Genomic DNA, 17180 nt, shown 5'->3' with positions numbered 1-17180 from the left:
TTTGAATGAAAGGCTTTGCACTCAAGCAACATTTAAATATAAGGGTTTGTGCCATGAGTGGGTCTGGATTTGGATCTGGAGTGGGGCAGGTGTCCAGGAGAGAGCAAAGCGCAGCATCCCACAGCAGCAGACCCCACCCCTGCCCAGTGTCCCGGCTGCACCTTCATTCCAGGCCAGGGGGCAGGGCTCCTAGACCCTGCCCTTGGCCCTGGGACCCTGTCAAAGAGGAAGAGCCGTCTTCCTCCTGTCCCCTTCCCAGCCCACCACACCTAAATGGGCACCAAATGACCAGGGGGATGCAGCTGGCCTCAACTGGACCTCCTTCTGCAGGAGCAAGGAGACCTGAATTCCAGCTCTGGCCCTGCCTTAAACTAGCTGTTTGACTTCCACTGTCACACCCATATGTGGGACAAAACCAGCATTTCCCAAACTCTGGTTCTACAGGCCACCAAGCAAGGTGAGCACATCCACTGGCAAGTCCAGTGAGTGCTTCGTAGACTCGATGTGGGAAGGGGCAGACTAGATGCTCCCTAGGGGCTCATCCAGCTACACTGGGCCAGGAGTCCAGGACACCACTGGAGACACAGCTTGCAAGAGGGCTGCGAAGGCTTTTGTCCTCTCAAGACCCCTGAGCTCATGACCTTCTCTCACCAGCCCTCCTCAGGGTGGGTCACGGTAGCTGGGCTGCCTGTTGAGGGAACATGAACGCAGCATCTTTATGGAAATAACCAGCCTGGGGTGGGTGAGGAGGGCCACAAAGGGGTTCCTGTCCGACCCTCATCTCTCATGCAGGAATGGGTCAGCCCCAGTGTGCACGACTTGTCGCCACTGTGACGGCAGGGTGGAGGCCAGAGCAGGCGTGAGTCTGTAAACCAGGGCTGGGCTGGAGAGGGATGAACTGACTCAGAATCCCCATCTGCCCCAATCTCTGCATCAAGCAGGCAACAGGAAGCAAAAATGTCCTGAATCCAGCCTAACACCACCAACAGCTTGAGCTCAGATGATTTATCAGAGCTGGCCACTTCCCCACACCCCTATCCCATCCCATTCTCAAAGGAGTCCAAGGATGAGAGGCATCTGGAGGAAAGCTCCCCACAAGCGGTCTCCCCAAGGCAGAGGGAGTTAGGTGGCTGTTGGAAAAAGAGAGGCTGAGGGGAGGACAGGAACTCTGTGGTGAGGGGAGATGGCCCTGAGCTGATGTGCCTGTACATAATTCGCGGCCCACCCCTTGTGTATGTCTCTCATTCCTCTGGCTTTTGCCCTTACCTCGACAATGAGGGTACAAAGTAAACCAACTCAAGGTTGCCTTCCCCTGTCCCTAAGCAGGCCTGTCACCAGGTCAAGTCCCCAAGACAAACAGGAGAACCCCTCCAGCCACAAATGCCTGGAGGCCAGAGTGGGGTGGGGGGACTCAGGACGTGCCCAGGGATCAGGTGCTGGCAGCTCCAGCTGTTTCTAGTATCAGGAGACACACCTGGCCCCTTGCTTAGGAATAAGAGCCTGCCATGGTCCAGAGAGCTACATGGGGACAAAGGAAGAAAGAGCAGCTCTCTTCTACCCCCAGGAAGCAGGAAGTAGATTAGAAAGCCTGCCTGCCATCCACAGAGGAGCAAGAGACACAGAATGGAAATGAGGGTTCCAGGGGTAGGGTGGGAAGTTCAGGAGCAAAGCTGCTGCCTTTGGGCAAGAGGGCATTTACTTAGTGGCACAATTATAGGGAGAAATCAACCAGGAGGAAGGACTGTCATTATAGGGGCACGGAGAGGCTCCTTCCTGGTGGTTGGAACCTCCTAGTGGGTGCAGGACAGAGCTATCTTTTAGCGTAAACTATGGCTGGAGCAGTGATAAAATCCACCCTGGGGGAAGAACCCACAGCCCAAGTGGTGAGCAGGAATGAGGAGAAAGGGAACCCTGCACGCAGTGGACAACCCCTCCCTGGAAGCCAGTCCAAGGGCACACTGCAGAGTCCAGGAAGAAAAGCATGCAGAGAGAGGATCTTCCCACAAACCACCTGCCTGCTTCCTTTCCCCATAGCAGGATCGCCCAGTGAGACCTATGGAACATTCCAGATGTCCAGTTCCCTTGTTGGGAGGAAAGATGAAGGATGTCCCTAAAAGGCTAAAAGTCCCTGGGCCTGCTGTGTGGAAGCGGGGTGAGGTGGCAGCTGGGGCTGGGCTGTGAAGGGGAGCAGGCGGCAGTGGCTCGGGGCTTAGGATCCAATTACACTGCTGTTTCCATACTTAGCCACCTGACAGCCGCTTGGAATCCTCACTGCTCCAGCCACGGCAGCCCTGCAAGGCCCAAATTAACTCAAGGGCAGACAAGGGCAGGGCCCAGCGGCACACACGAGGCTGGAGCCCCCTACCTTGGTCCCTAACCCCCAAGGGAACACCTTCTGCTCCTGCCCACCTCCTGCTCCTGCTGCTGGGGCTGGGACCTCAACAAACAGAACCTCAAAGGTTGGAGAGGCTGGGACTCTGCACCCCATGGGCCCCTATGCATATAAAGACTGCCAACTCATAACAAGACAAAGCAGGAGACCCAGATTCCGGGGAGCACTCCAGCTCACCCCTGAAGCATCCCCAAGGGGGACCTGACCCCAGGAGTCTCAGGAAGAGAGATATGGCACACAGTCTGGTGTCCCCTCTATGCCTATAAATAACCCCCATGCTGTAACCCAAGCCACCACCTCTGCCATACAAAGTGCTGAGATATCAAAGGAAAAACCATGCACACAGGCCCCCAGCCCCCTTCTACCGAAGCCCCCAGCTAACTCAGGAATACTATGGAGTACCCCACTCCCCTCTTGAACTCTATGCATAGTTCCCAACTCCATCTCCAATCCTGTACCAAACTGACCCCCTCTTCTATCCCACCACCGTTCTCCAGAAAACCCCCAACTCTGTCCACTGTGCCCTGTCGTCAGTCATGCAAAGCCAGACCCCTGCCCAATCTCCACCAGGTGGGTCAATTCAACACAGCCCTCCAGGGACCCTCCAGCACCAGAATGGGTTCTTTTGTACATCTAGGAGGGTCCTATAGTCTTACTTTAGGGGTCTTCTTACCCTGCATCTACTGGGCAGAACTGCCCTCTGGCTCCTGGCCCTTGGCTCAGGCCTCACACCTGTCTGCACCTCTCAGTTCACTGCTCCCACTTCCTCTGGCCTCCCCACAAACCCCCAACTGCCCTTGGGTTCCCTGTACCCAGTTTTCTCCTGAAGGGAGAAGGGAAGGGAGACGATGGTGAGACCAGCCAGGAGTAAAGGTTTGCCATCAACCACAGGAATCACAGAGGCCTCATCCTCCATCTACCACTCGAGCCTCCCTCCTCCTTCACCCTCCACGGTTAACATAAAACCTTGAGGTGCGTGGGGGTCACTGTCTGGCCTGGATGACAGGGGTGAGGGTCATACCTGTTTGTCCTGGGAGCAGGAGCGACGCCACGAAGCAGCAGAGCAGGACCAGCGTCCTCATGGTGACTGCCAAGAGAGCCCAGCTGCTCCTTGCTCTATTTATAGGACTGTGGCAGCGCAGGGTGGGGGAGAGGGTCACACAGTCACTAGGGCAACTGGGTGGACGTGATGGGGAAGCAGCGCAGACCCTGTCAGGCTGCGTGGAGGCTCGCTATGCCACTGCTGTGCCAGCTGCCAGGCCCCGGAAGGCACGGCCCTGGCCGGATTCTCTTCCCCCAGAAGCCCTGGGGTTATGTGACACAGGTCACAGGGCAGGGGTGGTGGAGAAAACGTGGGGGTATCCCTTGAGTTAGGTCTAGAGTTTGGGAACCCGAGCTTTCACGGTATCTGAGCTAACTTGATCTAAAGTCTGGGACAAGTCACTGACCTTCACATGCCTCAGTTTTGTGAATGAAGGAGCCGTAGGGCAAAGCAATAGAGATTCTATTTGATAGCCATGGACAGATGTCTCAGCCCCTCCCCAAAGGTCAGGAAGGTGAAGCCACAATAGCCAAAGAAACCTGCAACATCTGACCTCTGAGGTCGACAGCTAGGAACTTAAGCTTCTCAGGCCTCCAGAAGATACAGAACACTGACAGGAGGGAAAAGGGGGAGTGAGGAGACATGTCCCATGCTGTGATGTAAGCCAATGGACAGAGATCCATTTCCAGTGACATGGGGGTTCCAGAATCTTCCGTCATGTCTGCAATGTACTACTTGATACAATTTTCCTAAGGGCACGTGACAGCCCCTAAGAGCCAGTTCTATGAGGCTAAGGGACAGCAGACATTGGCTTGTCTGCCTGGAGGGAGGGTGTCACTGTGAAGGTAGTAGTCAGCCATTGAGGAAAAGAGCTGAAGCCGTTCTTCTATGGGCTTTACATTTCACACAGCTTTACTGAGGTGTAATCCAAATGCAGCATACAACGCTACTCATATCGGATACATTCTGACATATACGTAGAACCACAATCAAATAACCAATAGAGAGGCACCTGGGTGGCTCAGGCCATAATCCCAGGGTTTTAGGATTGAGACCTGCATCAGGCTCCCTGCTCAGTGGGGAGTCCATTTCTCCCTCTCCTCTGCTCCTCCGCCAGCTTCTGCTCTCCTCTCTTGCTCACTCCCTCTCAAATAAATAGATAAAATAAAAAATAAAATAACAGATTCCTCACTCCCAAATTGTCCTCATGTTCCTTCATGGTCCCCTCCACCCACTCCCTTCCCCAGCAACCAAGCTTTCTGTCACTATGTGTTACTTTGCATTTCCTAGACTTGGACATAAATGGAATCTCATCATATGTGTTCTGTTTTATCTGGCTTCTTTCATTCAGCATAATTATTTTGAGATTTATTCATGTTGTAGTTACATGTTGACAGCCTATTCCTTTTAATTCTGAATAGTATTCCAAGGTATGGGCTGACCACGATTTGCTATACATTCTCCTCTTGAGAGACATCTGAGTTGTTTCCAAGTTTGGGCAACTACCAACAAAGCTACCTTGAACCTTTGAGCACGATGCAACTTACAAAGGTTCACTTTCTCTTCTCTTAGGTAGAAAAGCAGGAGGGGAATGGCTGGGTCACATGGTGGGAGTCTAATTTTTTTCTAAGATGATGGTGCCATTTTACATTCCCACCACCACTCGCTCCACATCTTTGCCAATCCTTGGTATGATCAGTCTTTTAGGGTTTAGTCACTCTTGTAGGTGTGTTGTGGTATCTTACTGTAGCTTTAATTTGCATTTTTCTAGTAACTAGTGATATTAAGCATCTTCCCATGTGAGTATCTGTCGTCTGCTTCTTTCATGTGTCTTTGGTGAAGTGCCTGTTCAAATATTTCACCTACTTTTTATGGGTTGTTTTCTTCTATTCAGTGTTGATAATTTTTTTATATATACACTGAATAAAGGCCCTTCATCAGATATGTAGTTTGTAAATATTCTCTCCATTGGTGGCTTGTCTTCATGCACTGAAGTGTCTTTCAAACAGAAGTTCATAATTTTTATCAAATCCAGAGAAATCTTTGCCTAACCCAAGATGCCCTGGGTGTTTTCCTGTTTTCTTCTGGAAGTGTAATAATTTTAGGTTTTACATTTAGATCAATGATCCATTTTGTATAATTTTTAATATGTTGCAAGGTATACACCAAAGTTTAGATTTTCACATGTGGATATCCAGTTGTTCCAGCAACATTTGTGGAAGAGACTATCCTTCCTCTATTCAATTGCCTTTGCACCTTTTATTGAAAATCAAATGACTATATGTGTATAAAGCTACTTCTGAACTATATTCTGTTCTGTTGGTCTACCTGTCTGTCTTTCTACTGTGGTTTCCTTAATCACAGATCCTTGAAATCTGGTAGTGTGGGGATGCCTGGGTGGCTCAGCGGTTGAGCATTTGCTTTTGGCTCAGGACATGATCCCAGGGTCCCGGGATCGAGTCCCACGTCGGGCTCCCTGCATGGAGCCTGCTTCTCCCTCTGCCTGTGTCTCTGCCTCTCTCTCTCTCTCATGAATAAATAAAATATTTAAAAAACTTGAATGAAGCCTCGCATCCAGCTCCCTGCTCACCAGGGAGTCTGCTTCTCCTTTCCCCTCTGCCCCTCCCCATGCTTGCTTTCTCTCTCAAATAAAACATATTTTTTTAAAGTGCTGTTTGGGGGGTGCACCTGGGTGTCCCAGTCAGTTAAGCATCCAACTCGATTTTGGCTCAAGTCATGATCTCAAGAGTCATGAAATCAAGCTCTGACCCAGGCTCTGCACCAATCATGAAGCCTCCTTAGGATTCTCTCTCCTTCTCTCTCTGCCTCTCCTCTCTCCAAAAGAATTGTTTTGGAGTTGCCTGGCTGACTCAGTCAGAAGACCATGCAATGCTTGATCTCGAAGTCATGAGTTTGAGACCCACGTTGGGTGTAGAGATTATAAATAAATAAATATTTAAAAATTGCTTTGGCTATGGGGATCCCTGGGTGGCTCAGCGGTTTAGCACCTGCCTTCGGCCCAGGGCGTGACCCTGGAGTCCTGGGATCGAGTCCCACATCGGGCTTCCTGCATGGAGCCTGCTTCTCCCTCTGCCTGTGTCTCTGGCTGTCTCTCTATGTCTCTCATGAATAAATAAATAAAATCTTAAATAAATAAATAAATAAATAAATAAATATTTTGGCTATTTTAGTTCCTTTACACATCCATATGAATTTTAGAATCAGCCTACAAATTGCTCTTTAAAGGCCTTCTTGGATTTTAATTGGAATTACAATGAATCTATAGACCAGTCTGAAAAAAGCTGGCAAGTTACCAACTGCAATGGTTAATTTTACGTGTAAACTTGGTGAGGTTATGGTACCCAGGTGTTTGGTAAATATCAGTCTGAATGCTGCTGTGCAGGGCTTAACATTTTTTTACAAGGACTTAACATTTAATCCGTAAACTCTGAGTGAAGCAGATCACCCACCATAATGTGGGTGGGCCTCATCCCATCAGTTGAAGGTCTTAAACAAAAGACTGTGCTCATTCCCCCAACCCCAGAAGAGGAAAGAATACTACCTATGACTACTTTTCAACTCAAGACTGCAAAAACCACTCTTGCCAGAATGTCTGGCCACCAGCTTCCCCTGTGGATTTTTTACTTTCCAGTCCCCACAACCTCTCTCTATAAACAGACATCTTATTGGCTGTGTTTCTCTGGAGAACCTGACTAACATAGCAATACTGAGTTTTCTGTCCATGTTCAAGGACAGGAACTCCCTATAAGGGGTTGGAGGCAGCATTCGGTCCTGGGACAGAAGAGGAAGTCAAAGTCAATGATGTACCCACTCTAGACCAGGCGCTTCATGAGTCAGGAGGTGGGCATGCCACCACCATTTCACAGTGAGGAGGCCAAGACTCCGACTGCTATCATAACACCACCACATAGGAGTGTCTGAATTTGAACCTGGATGTACCTGACTCAAAATGCCTTGACTTCTCCCATCAATCCAAGAGAATGTCATCAGGGCAAGAGAGGAATTGGTGTGTCCAGGAAGGGGTGCAGAGCACTGTGCAGGAGAATAGGGAAAGGCACAGGCTGAAGGGCCAGAAAAAGCCACGAGAAGCCAAACTGGGCAGGAGAGGAAAGTGTGACCTCAGCACAGTTTAAACAGTTAACTGCACGTGATTTAAAGATACCCCATCTGGGGGCACCTGGGTGGCTCGGTGAGTTAAGCATCCAATTCTTGATTTCAGCTCAGGTCACGATCTCAGGGTCATGGGATCAAGACTTGCGTGGGACACTGTGCTCAGTGGGGAGTCTGCTCACCATTCTCCCTCTTTCCCTCTGCCCATCCCCCACAATCTCTCTCTAAAATAAATAAATCAAAAAATCAACCAATCAATCAATCTTTAAAAGAAAAAAAGAAAGATGCCCCATCTGGGCTCAAACACGTCCTCGCATGGTCACAGGGGCACAATAAAGAGACAAAAGGGGGATGCAGTTGAGCATCAGCCTTCAGCCCAGAGCATGATCCTGGAGTCCCAGGATCGAGTCCCTTCATCGGGTTCCCTGCATGGAGCCTGCTTCTCTTGACTGTGTCTCCGCCTCTCTCTCTCTCTCTCTCATGAATAAATAAATAAAATCTTTAAAAAAGGGGGGGGGGATCCCTGGGTGGCTCAGTGGTTTGGTGCCTCCCTTTGGCCCAGGGCGTGATCCGGGAGTCCCAGGATCAAGTCCCACATCGGGCTCCTGCCGTGGAGCCTGCTTCTTCCTCTGCCTGTGTCTTGCCTCTCTCTCTGTGTGTGTGTCTACCATGAATAAATAAATAAAATCTTTAAAAATAAAATAAATAAAAAGCCAAAAGGTGGAAACAACCCAGGTGCTCATCAGCAGATGAGCAGAAGAACCAAATGTGGCCTATCTAGGTGATGGGATATTATCCAGCCAAAAAAATGAAATTTTAATACATCCTTCAACACAGATGAGCCTTCAGAATATTAATGCTAAATAAAATAGTCACAAAAGGACAATGTATTCATTTGCTGGGGCAGCCAGGACAAACCACAGACCAGGTGTCTTAAACAATAGACATTTATTTCTTGCAGTTCTGGAGGTCTTCAATAAAGGTGCTGGCAGGGCTGGTTTCTTCTGAGGCCTCTATGGCTTGTAGACAATCCTCTTTCCACACTGTGTCTTCACATGGTCATCTCCTGGTCTGTGTTATCTGTGTTCTAATCTCCTCTTCTTGTACGGACACCAATTGTATTAGGTTATCACCCACTCATATTACCTTATTTTACCTTAGTTACCTCTGTAAAGACCTCATATCTGGGTGTCTGGGTGGCTCAGCTGATTAAGCATCTGCCTTGGGCTCAGGTCATGATCTCAGCGCCCTGGGATGGAGCCCCAGGTCAGGCTCCCCACTTAGTGGAGGAGTTTGCTTCTGCCTCTGCCCCTTCCCCTCCCCATGCTTGCTCTCCTCTCTTTCAAACAAATAAATTAATTAAATTAAAAAAAAAAAAAAAGAAGACCCCCATATCCAAGTACAGTCACATTCTGAGATACCAGGACTTCAACATGAATTTTGAAAGGACGCAATTTAGCCCATAAGAGACAGACACTATGACTGCACTTATATGAGGTACCTAGAAAAGTCAAAAAAGATTATTTGGGGGATACCTGGGTGGCTCAGCGGTTTATCGCCTGCCTTTAGCCCAGGGCGCGATCCTGGAGTGGAGTCACGGGATCGAGTCCCGCGTTGGGCTCCGGCATGGAGCCTGCTTCTCCCTCCTCCTGTGTCTCTGCCTCTCTCTCTCTCTCTCTCTCTCTCATGAATGAATGAATGAATGAATGAATGAATGAATAAATAAATAATAAATAAATAAATAAATAAATAAATCTTTTTTTAAAAAAGTCAAAGAGAAAGAAAGTAGAATTGTGGGTTCCAGGGATAGAGTGAAGGGGGCACAGGAGTCAATGTTTAATAGGCAGAGTTTCTATTAAGAATAATGAAAACATTCTGCAGAAAGACAGTGGTGATGGTCACACAACATTGTAAATGTGCTTTACGTCACTGGATTAAAAATTTTAAATGAGTAAAATGGTAAATTTTAACCACAATTTTTAAAAATCAAAGAACAAAAAAAGACATCCTGTTTGGAAATCAAGAGATTAAAAAGGAGGGTAGACTCAACTGAAAATAAATTCTCAGGTTATAATTCTTTTTTTTTAAAGGATTATTTTGTGAGAGAGATAGGGAGCATTGGGGGAGGGGCCAGAGGGAGAAAGAATCTCAAGCAGAATCCCTGCTGAGCATAGAGCCTGACACAAACTCTATCTCAGGACCCTGAGATCTTGACCTGACTGAAACCAAGAGTCAGAAGCTTAACAGACTGAGCCACCCAGCTCCACGCCAGCTTTCCCCCACACGACCCTCCACCACTGCCACTGCCTGACTGGAGCAAGGACCTCTCCTTTCCCCAGCTCCATCTTTGGACAGAAGCTGCTCGGCCTAAGGAGCAGGAGATTTTCATCAATTCTCTCTTGGGGTTGTCTGCCCATCTTCTTTATCTCCCACAGGGCAGGGCAGAAGGCAAAGGGAGGCCGACCAGCTGATCTCTGATACATGTGTAGGACATGCAGCCTTCTCTAGTCACTTTCCTGCTCCCTCTTTAATTAGATCCCGGGGCTGTCCACCAGAACAGGCCTCACCCTGGGGTGGGTGACTTAGGCCCCCCTGATTCAGGAAACTCTGCAGCTGTCACTCCTCGCTCCTTTTCAACACCAGGGGTGTGGTCGGGGAGAGTGGGTTTGGGAAGGGCATTCCTTTTTTCAGCTGCCCCTCACGTGGGGCCCTGCAGCCCCCTGTCCTACCCCCTCCTCGAGGTCAGCATGAGCTCCTGCTCCTGTCGATCAACACCAGAAACTGCAACTCAGTGGGGCCAGAGCCGAGAGAGGATGGAGGCAGGGGGTGGTACTAGCTCCACGTCTAGCTCAGGGCTTGTAGGGCACAGGAGGGCAAGCAGAACCAGAGAGACAGTGAGAAAGGCAGATGCCACAAGGACAGCGGCACCCAGGAAGGCAGCTGGATAAAGAAGGGACAGGCAGGAGGGCTTGGGTGGGACAGGGTGGAGCTGGGGCAAACAAGATCTGAGGTGAAGGATGGCCCGGCCAGCTGGCTCCAAAGGCAGCTGGAGGATTTACTTGGGCTTTACATACTCGTCTGAAGCCATTCTTTTTGTTGTTGTTGTTAGAGAAATACTGATTTTAATTCAACATAAGGTAAACTCTAGGCATCTGTCATCTTTCAGTCTAAAAATTGGCAAAACTGTTGAAACAAGGAACAATTTTCCCCATACTTGTTACGTGGCTCCAGTTACAAAAAAATTTTTTATGAAAATGTTAAAACATAAAAATAGAAGTCTTGTCTAAAGCCATTCTGAGGCCAGTTGAGGCCAGTTCATTAACCACAAAGGAGGCTGAGGTCACAGGAAGGCCCCTGCTTCTGCCAGACAACCCTTCAAACATCACACAGAGCTGGGGCGACTGCTCCTCTGCCAAAGACACCCCAAATCACGGCACATGCAGCATTTATTTATGATAACCCAACCTGTGCCAGAAAAGCACGGAGATGGCTCCCAAGTACTCAAAAGTATATCAAAAAAAGCAAGACCTGAGAGTGAGGGTAGAAGGAAACCACGCGAAGCCTGGCACACACAAAACGCAGTCATTCGTAAGGCTGACACAAAAGCAACTGCACTTCGTACGTAAGGAGCTCACATGTGTGTAACTTGATCACCTGCCAACTCTCGGTGACCTTAAAATAAGAACAAACCAACTGCTTAGGAGAAATGAAATTATTCCTGCTACTGAGACTCCAAGGAATTTCTTCTGAGGATCTTCTTCCTAAGAACACAGTGTAATTTAATGATCCTTGAGAACATCAGAGCAGACATACGTTTCCATGAGGTTTATTCCTCACAGAGACCCTTAAAATAGGCCAAGGGAGGCCACCAGGAACCAAGAAGTGCCCGGTCCCCTTCCAAAGAACCCACCACCAAAGAGTGTCAATGGTACATACTCAGGATGTATTTTCTCCTCCACTGCCACTCTACCCTCACACATGACAGGAAAAGGGGAAACTGGCACAGTCTATTTGGGGGCATAGCATCTACTAAAATATATTCATGATAGGGGCACCTGGTGGCTCAGTTGGTGAAGCATCCTACTCCTGATCAGCTCAGGTCTTTTTTTTTTTTTTTTTTTTTTAAGATTTTATTTATTTATTCATGAGGGACACAGAGAGAGAGGCAGAGACACAGGCAGAGGGAGAAGCAGGGCTCCCTCTGGGGAGCCCGAGGCAGGACTCGATCTCAGGACCCCGGCCTGAGCCAAAGGTGGACACTCAACCACTGAGCCACCCAGGCGTCCCTCAGGTAAGGTCTTGACCTCAGGGTCATGAGTTTAAGCCCCGAGTTGGGCTCCATGCTGGGCATGGAGCCTACTTTAAAGAAGAATAATAATAAAATAAAATTTAAATTAAATTAAATTAATTCATGATAGCTCTAAGTTACAAGCAACCTAAACGTCCGTGGCTAGGTGAACGGCTAAATCCACTGCGGTATATTCACACAACAGAATATACTTGGCCATAAAAATGAATGAACTGCAGAGACGCCTGGGTGGCTCAGTGGTTGAGTGTCTGCCTTTGGCTCAGGGTGTGATCCCCCATTCCAGGGATCGAGTCCCGCATCGGGCTCCCTTTGGGAGCCTGCTTCTCCCTCTACCTGGGTCTCTGCCTCTCTCTCTGTATCTCTCATGGATAAATAAAATCTTTTAAAAAAATGAATGAACTGCTGATACACACAAAAACATAAACAAACCTCATAGACACTGTGTTGAGCAAAAGAGCCAGACAGTAAGAGCATAAATACTGTACGATTTGAGTGACGACACAAAACTACTCCATCGTGATAAAAATTAAAATGGTGGCAAGATTCCACTCTACACCTACCAGAAAGGTTGAATATAGTCTTTTTTTTTTTAAGATTTAATTTATTTTTTCATGAGAGACACACAGACAGAAGCACAGAGAGAGGCTCACAGGGAGCCCAACAAGGGACTCCATCCCAGATCCCAGGATCACGTCCTGAGCCAAAGGCAGACACTCAACCTCTGAGCCACCCGGGTGTCCCGATACTGTTATATTCTGATGATATGGACTGACGGTGAGGATGCAGAGCAACTCATAATTGCTGGTGCAAAATGTTACATAAACACACATATGTAACCAGAACACATAAAACTGATAAAATGTAAATAAGCCTGGTGTACTACACTGGTCCCGAATACCTGGTTCTGCAGTTGTACTCCAGGTGTGCAAGATGTTAACCCTGGTGCAGGCCAGGTGAAGGATACACAGTACCTCCTTTTACACCTGTTTCCACAAAATTTTTTAGTTTTTTTTTTTGTTTTTTTGTTTTGTTTTGTTTATGATAGTCACACAGAGAGAGAGAGAGGCAGAGACACAGGCAGAGGGAGAAGCAGGCTCCATGCACCAGGAGCCCGATGTGGGACTTGAACCCGGGTCTCCAGGATCACGCTCTGGACCAAAGGCAGGTGCCAAACCGCTGCGCCACCCAGGGATCCCAAAATTTTTTAAGGTTTTAAAAAAATAAATCATTTGAGGTCCTGATGGGGTGGGGGTCCATGGCTATATATTGAGTTTGTGAAAATTCACAGAGCTAAACACTTAGGCTATGCTCCTCTTCCCGGTATGCACACTAAGTAATACTTCAATAAAGGTTTTGTTGAATGGCGACTCCGTCATGTCTCCCAGACCCCTACCCCTTCACAAAACATGAGGTCCAAGCTTCTTAGCAGCTTGGGGTCCCATACCACCCCATTCCCACATCTTCCTTTATTCCTCCTCCCAGGCCAGTGAGCACTAAGCCTGCAGGACACGATGCCCTTCCAGACCGCCAGGCCTGGCCCCAGGTGTGTGGCCACCTGGACCGGAGCCACCGTACATGTGGCCGCTGACCCTGGACCCTGTCACTACCTCCACGTGTGGCTGCAGATCCTGGACCCCGTCACTGCCCCTCACGCAGCGCTGACCCTGGACGCTGTCACTACTGCTCATGTGGCCACTGACCCTGGACTCTGTCACTGCCCCTCACAGGGCCGCTGACCCAGGAGACCCCGTCACTGCCACTCACATGGCCGCTGACCCTGGAGACCCCGTCACTGCCCCTCACGGGGCTGCTGACCCCTGACCCAGTCACTGCCCTTCACGTGGCTCTGACCCTGGAGCCCGTCACTGCCCCTCATGTGGCTCTAACCCTGGACACCGACGCTACCCCTCACGGGGCCGCTGACCCTAGACCCTGTCACTGCCCCTCACGTGGCTCTGACCCTGGACCCCGTCACTGCCCCTCACAGGGCCGCTGACCCTGGATCCCATCACTGCCCCTCACGTGGTGCTGACCCTGGACCCCGTCACTGCCCCTCACGTGGTGCTGACCCTGGACCCCGTCACTGCCCCTCACGGGCCGCTGACCCTACACCCTGTCACTGCCCTTCACGTCGCACTGACCCTGGACCCCGTCACTGCCCCTCACAGGGCCGCTGACCCTACACCCTGTCACTGCCCTTCACGTGGCACTGACCCTGGACCCCGTCACTGCCCCTCACAGGGCCGCTGACCCTACACCCTGTCACTGCCCTTCACGTCGCACTGACCCTGGACCCCGTCACTGCCCCTCACAGGGCCGCTGACCCTACACCCTGTCACTGCCCTTCACGTGGCACTGACCCTGGACCCCGTCACTGCCCCTCACAGGGCCGCTGACCCTACACCCTGTCACTGCCCTTCACGTCGCACTGACCCTGGACCCCGTCACTGCCCCTCACAGGGCCGCTGACCCTACACCCTGTCACTGCCCTTCACGTCGCACTGACCCTGGACCCCGTCACTGCCCCTCACAGGGCCGCTGACCCTGGATCCCATCACTGCCCCTCACGTGGCGCTGACCCTGGACCCCTTCACTGCCCCTCACAGGGCCGCTGACCCTACACCCTGTCACTGCCCTTCACGTCGCACTGACCCTGGACCCCGTCACTGCCCCTCACAGGGCCGCTGACCCTGGATCCCATCACTGCCCCTCACGTGGCGCTGACCCTGGACCCCATCACTGCCCCTCACAGGGCCGCTGACCCTGGACCCCATCACTGCCCCTCACGTGGCCGCTGACCCTGGACCCCGTCACTGCCCCACGCGTGGCTCTGACCCTGGACCCCGTCACTGCCCCTCACGTGGCCGTTGACCCTGTCACCTCCCTACGTGCGGGTGCTGGCCCTGGAGCCGCGCCTGTGCCCACATAGGCCTGGCAAGGGGCAGACAAGGTTCCCAAACATGGCGGGAAGAACGGGGATTCCGTGCGTTCCTTACATCCATCGCTGTGCTGAAACGACAGTGTTGCGGATACTGTGGCTTAAAAGTGATACGCATCAGTAGAAGTAACGTCACCTGTTCTCTCCGCCGCAGCCTGCAGACCTTCCCAGACTCCCGCCGGGCGCGCGGGCCACAGCACCCCGCCGCAGGGCGAGCCCCGGCGCCGGCGGCCGCGGGAGGAAGCGGGCGAGCGCCTCCCCGCGGGGAACACGCGGAAGCCACACGCTCGCGGCGTTTGCGTGCGAGGCGTGCGTGAGAGCGCGCGGGGGCGGGACCGGGGATGGGGACAGAGCGGTGGGCCGGCGGTAGCGCGCAAAGCCGCCTGAGGCGCCAAGGAGCATGCGCTCCGGGGGGGTAGGGGGACAGAGTCCGGGAAGAGGCGGGGCCGCGTCCGCGCCCCTGACTTCCGCCGCCTGCGCGGAGACCGCCTACTGTCACCAGGCGCGCCACTAAGGTCGGGGGAGGGGACTTTCCGGCCCCGCCCCCAGGTGCCTCCTCTGGCCTATAGGAACTGAGCAGTCCCGCGGGCACCGGAAGGAGGCGGAGCCTCTGCCCTCGCCGGGCCCGGTGTCCTGGGCCCACAGCGCCCTCTATTGATGCTCTGAGGAGCTGCATGGGACCCGTGCCCCGCGCTGCGCACCTGGCTGGAAACGGTGGCTCCTCTGGCCTTGGGAAGGGGGTCCCCGCTCAGATCCGGGCTAAGCGCCTCCCCTCAGACACGTATTTTAATATAATTATGTAAATTTAGCTAGATAGACCCCCCCAAAAGAAAACTTTGTGATACTAAGTTAAAGAAGCTAGCTAGGGGATCCCTGGGTGGCGCAGCGGTTTAGCGCCTGCCTTTGGCCAGGGCCCGATCCTGGAGACCCGGGATCGAATCCCACGTCGGGCTCCAGTGCATGGAGCCTGCTTCTCTCTCTGCCTGTGTCTCTGCCTCTCTTTCTCTCTCTGTGTGTGACTATCATAAATAAATAAAAATTAAAAAAAAAAAAAAGAAGCTAGCTAGAGTCAAGAGGCTAAACGTTATAGGATTCCATTTATGTGGAAGAGACAAAACTGTAGGAGCAGCTCAGTGTGGCTGCCAGGGTCTGGACTGCAAAGGGACAGTGCAGGACAATGAGATGAGACCACTAAGATCTGGACCGCAACTGTATGCATTGGTCAAAAGTCACACAACCAAAAAGTAAAAAGTGTGAATTTTGGAGTGATAGGTTTTGAAAGTGTATAGAGGTGGCAGCAACACAACAATGTGACTATACTGGGATCCCTGGGTGGCTCAGTGGTTTAGCGCCTGCCTTCCGCCCAGGGCGTGACCCTGGAGTCTCAGGATGGAATCCCGCGTCCCGCGTCGGGCTCCCTGCATGGAGCCTGCTTCTCCCTCTGCCTTTCTCTCTCTGTGTCTCTCATGAATAAATAGATAAAATCTTATAAATGTGAATATACTAAGTGCCTCTAAATTTTTCACTTTAAAATACTTAATTTTAAAGTTTTTTTTTTTTTTTAATTTTGAAGTTCTAAAAAAAAAAAAAAAAAAGTTCAGGCTCCTGCCTGCCTTTGTCTTCAGCAAGTTCATGTCTGGAGACATCTCACTGTAGTCACAAGCATCACTGTAGGGTGAGATGTGAATTGGCCATTCTGCTCTGACCTAAGTGCCCACATACACAATGAGGAAAAGCAGGAAAAGGCAATCACTTTGGGGGTTTGTGGGTGTGTGTGTGTTAAGATTTACCTATTTGAGGGAGACACAGAGAGAGAGAAAGAGCACATTCATGGGGAGTAGGGGCAGAGAGAAGGAATCCCAAGCAGACTCCCCACTGAGCATGGAACCCGAACCAGGTTCAGATCTTAGGACTGTGAGATCACAACCTGAACCGAAACCCAGAGTTAAATGCTCAACCAACTGCTCCACCCAGGCTCCCCAAGGGGAAACACTCTGTAAAGCCACATCTGGTCACCGAGGATTCTGAGAGAGTTAAAGGTCCACCTCCCTACCCAGCAACATAAAATGCCCTTGTACCACTGACTTCCAACTTCAGACGACAAAACTGATGCTCAGGGGCCTTGTAGATAAATTCCCAGACCCGACCAATCTCTGTAACACCATGCCAGGAGGTAATACTACTCTCTCTCCTATAGCTGGGGAGACTATGGTTCAGCGAGGTTACACGAGATGAAGAAGTGGCAAAGCCTGGGGACAACTAGGACCCCTCAACATCCCATGTCCTTTCTCTAAGAGATGGGAATCTGTGGCTTGGTGGTTCATTCTCCCCTTGAAGGAGACATTCCTCCCACCCCTGGCGCCATCAC

At 50.8% G+C, this 17180-nt stretch overlaps 1 protein-coding gene across 3 annotated transcripts in view; it reads right to left on the bottom strand.

The window, feature by feature from the left end:
• SRL (sarcalumenin) overlaps positions 1–15062 on the bottom strand; it is a 49749-nt gene extending 34687 nt beyond the window's left edge. Inside the window, exon 1 of one of the 3 annotated variants that reach the window (XM_041749292.1) lies at positions 14949–15062. Coding sequence is in view for 2 of the 3 variants with exons in the window: in XM_041749290.1 (XP_041605224.1) it covers positions 3414–3474 (61 nt within the window). In the remaining variant the exon portion in view is untranslated. Of the gene's footprint in view, positions 1–3413; positions 3594–14948 lie in introns of those variants that run through there. The other 2 variants (XM_041749290.1, XM_041749291.1) reach the window with 2 other exon arrangements.
• Positions 15063–17180: the final 2118 nt, after the last annotated feature.

This window comes from Vulpes lagopus, chromosome 3 (genome assembly GCF_018345385.1).
Source record: "Vulpes lagopus strain Blue_001 chromosome 3, ASM1834538v1, whole genome shotgun sequence".
In the NCBI taxonomy this organism is placed as follows: domain Eukaryota; kingdom Metazoa; phylum Chordata; class Mammalia; order Carnivora; family Canidae; genus Vulpes; species Vulpes lagopus.
This window is presented reverse-complemented; position numbering and strand designations above follow the sequence as displayed.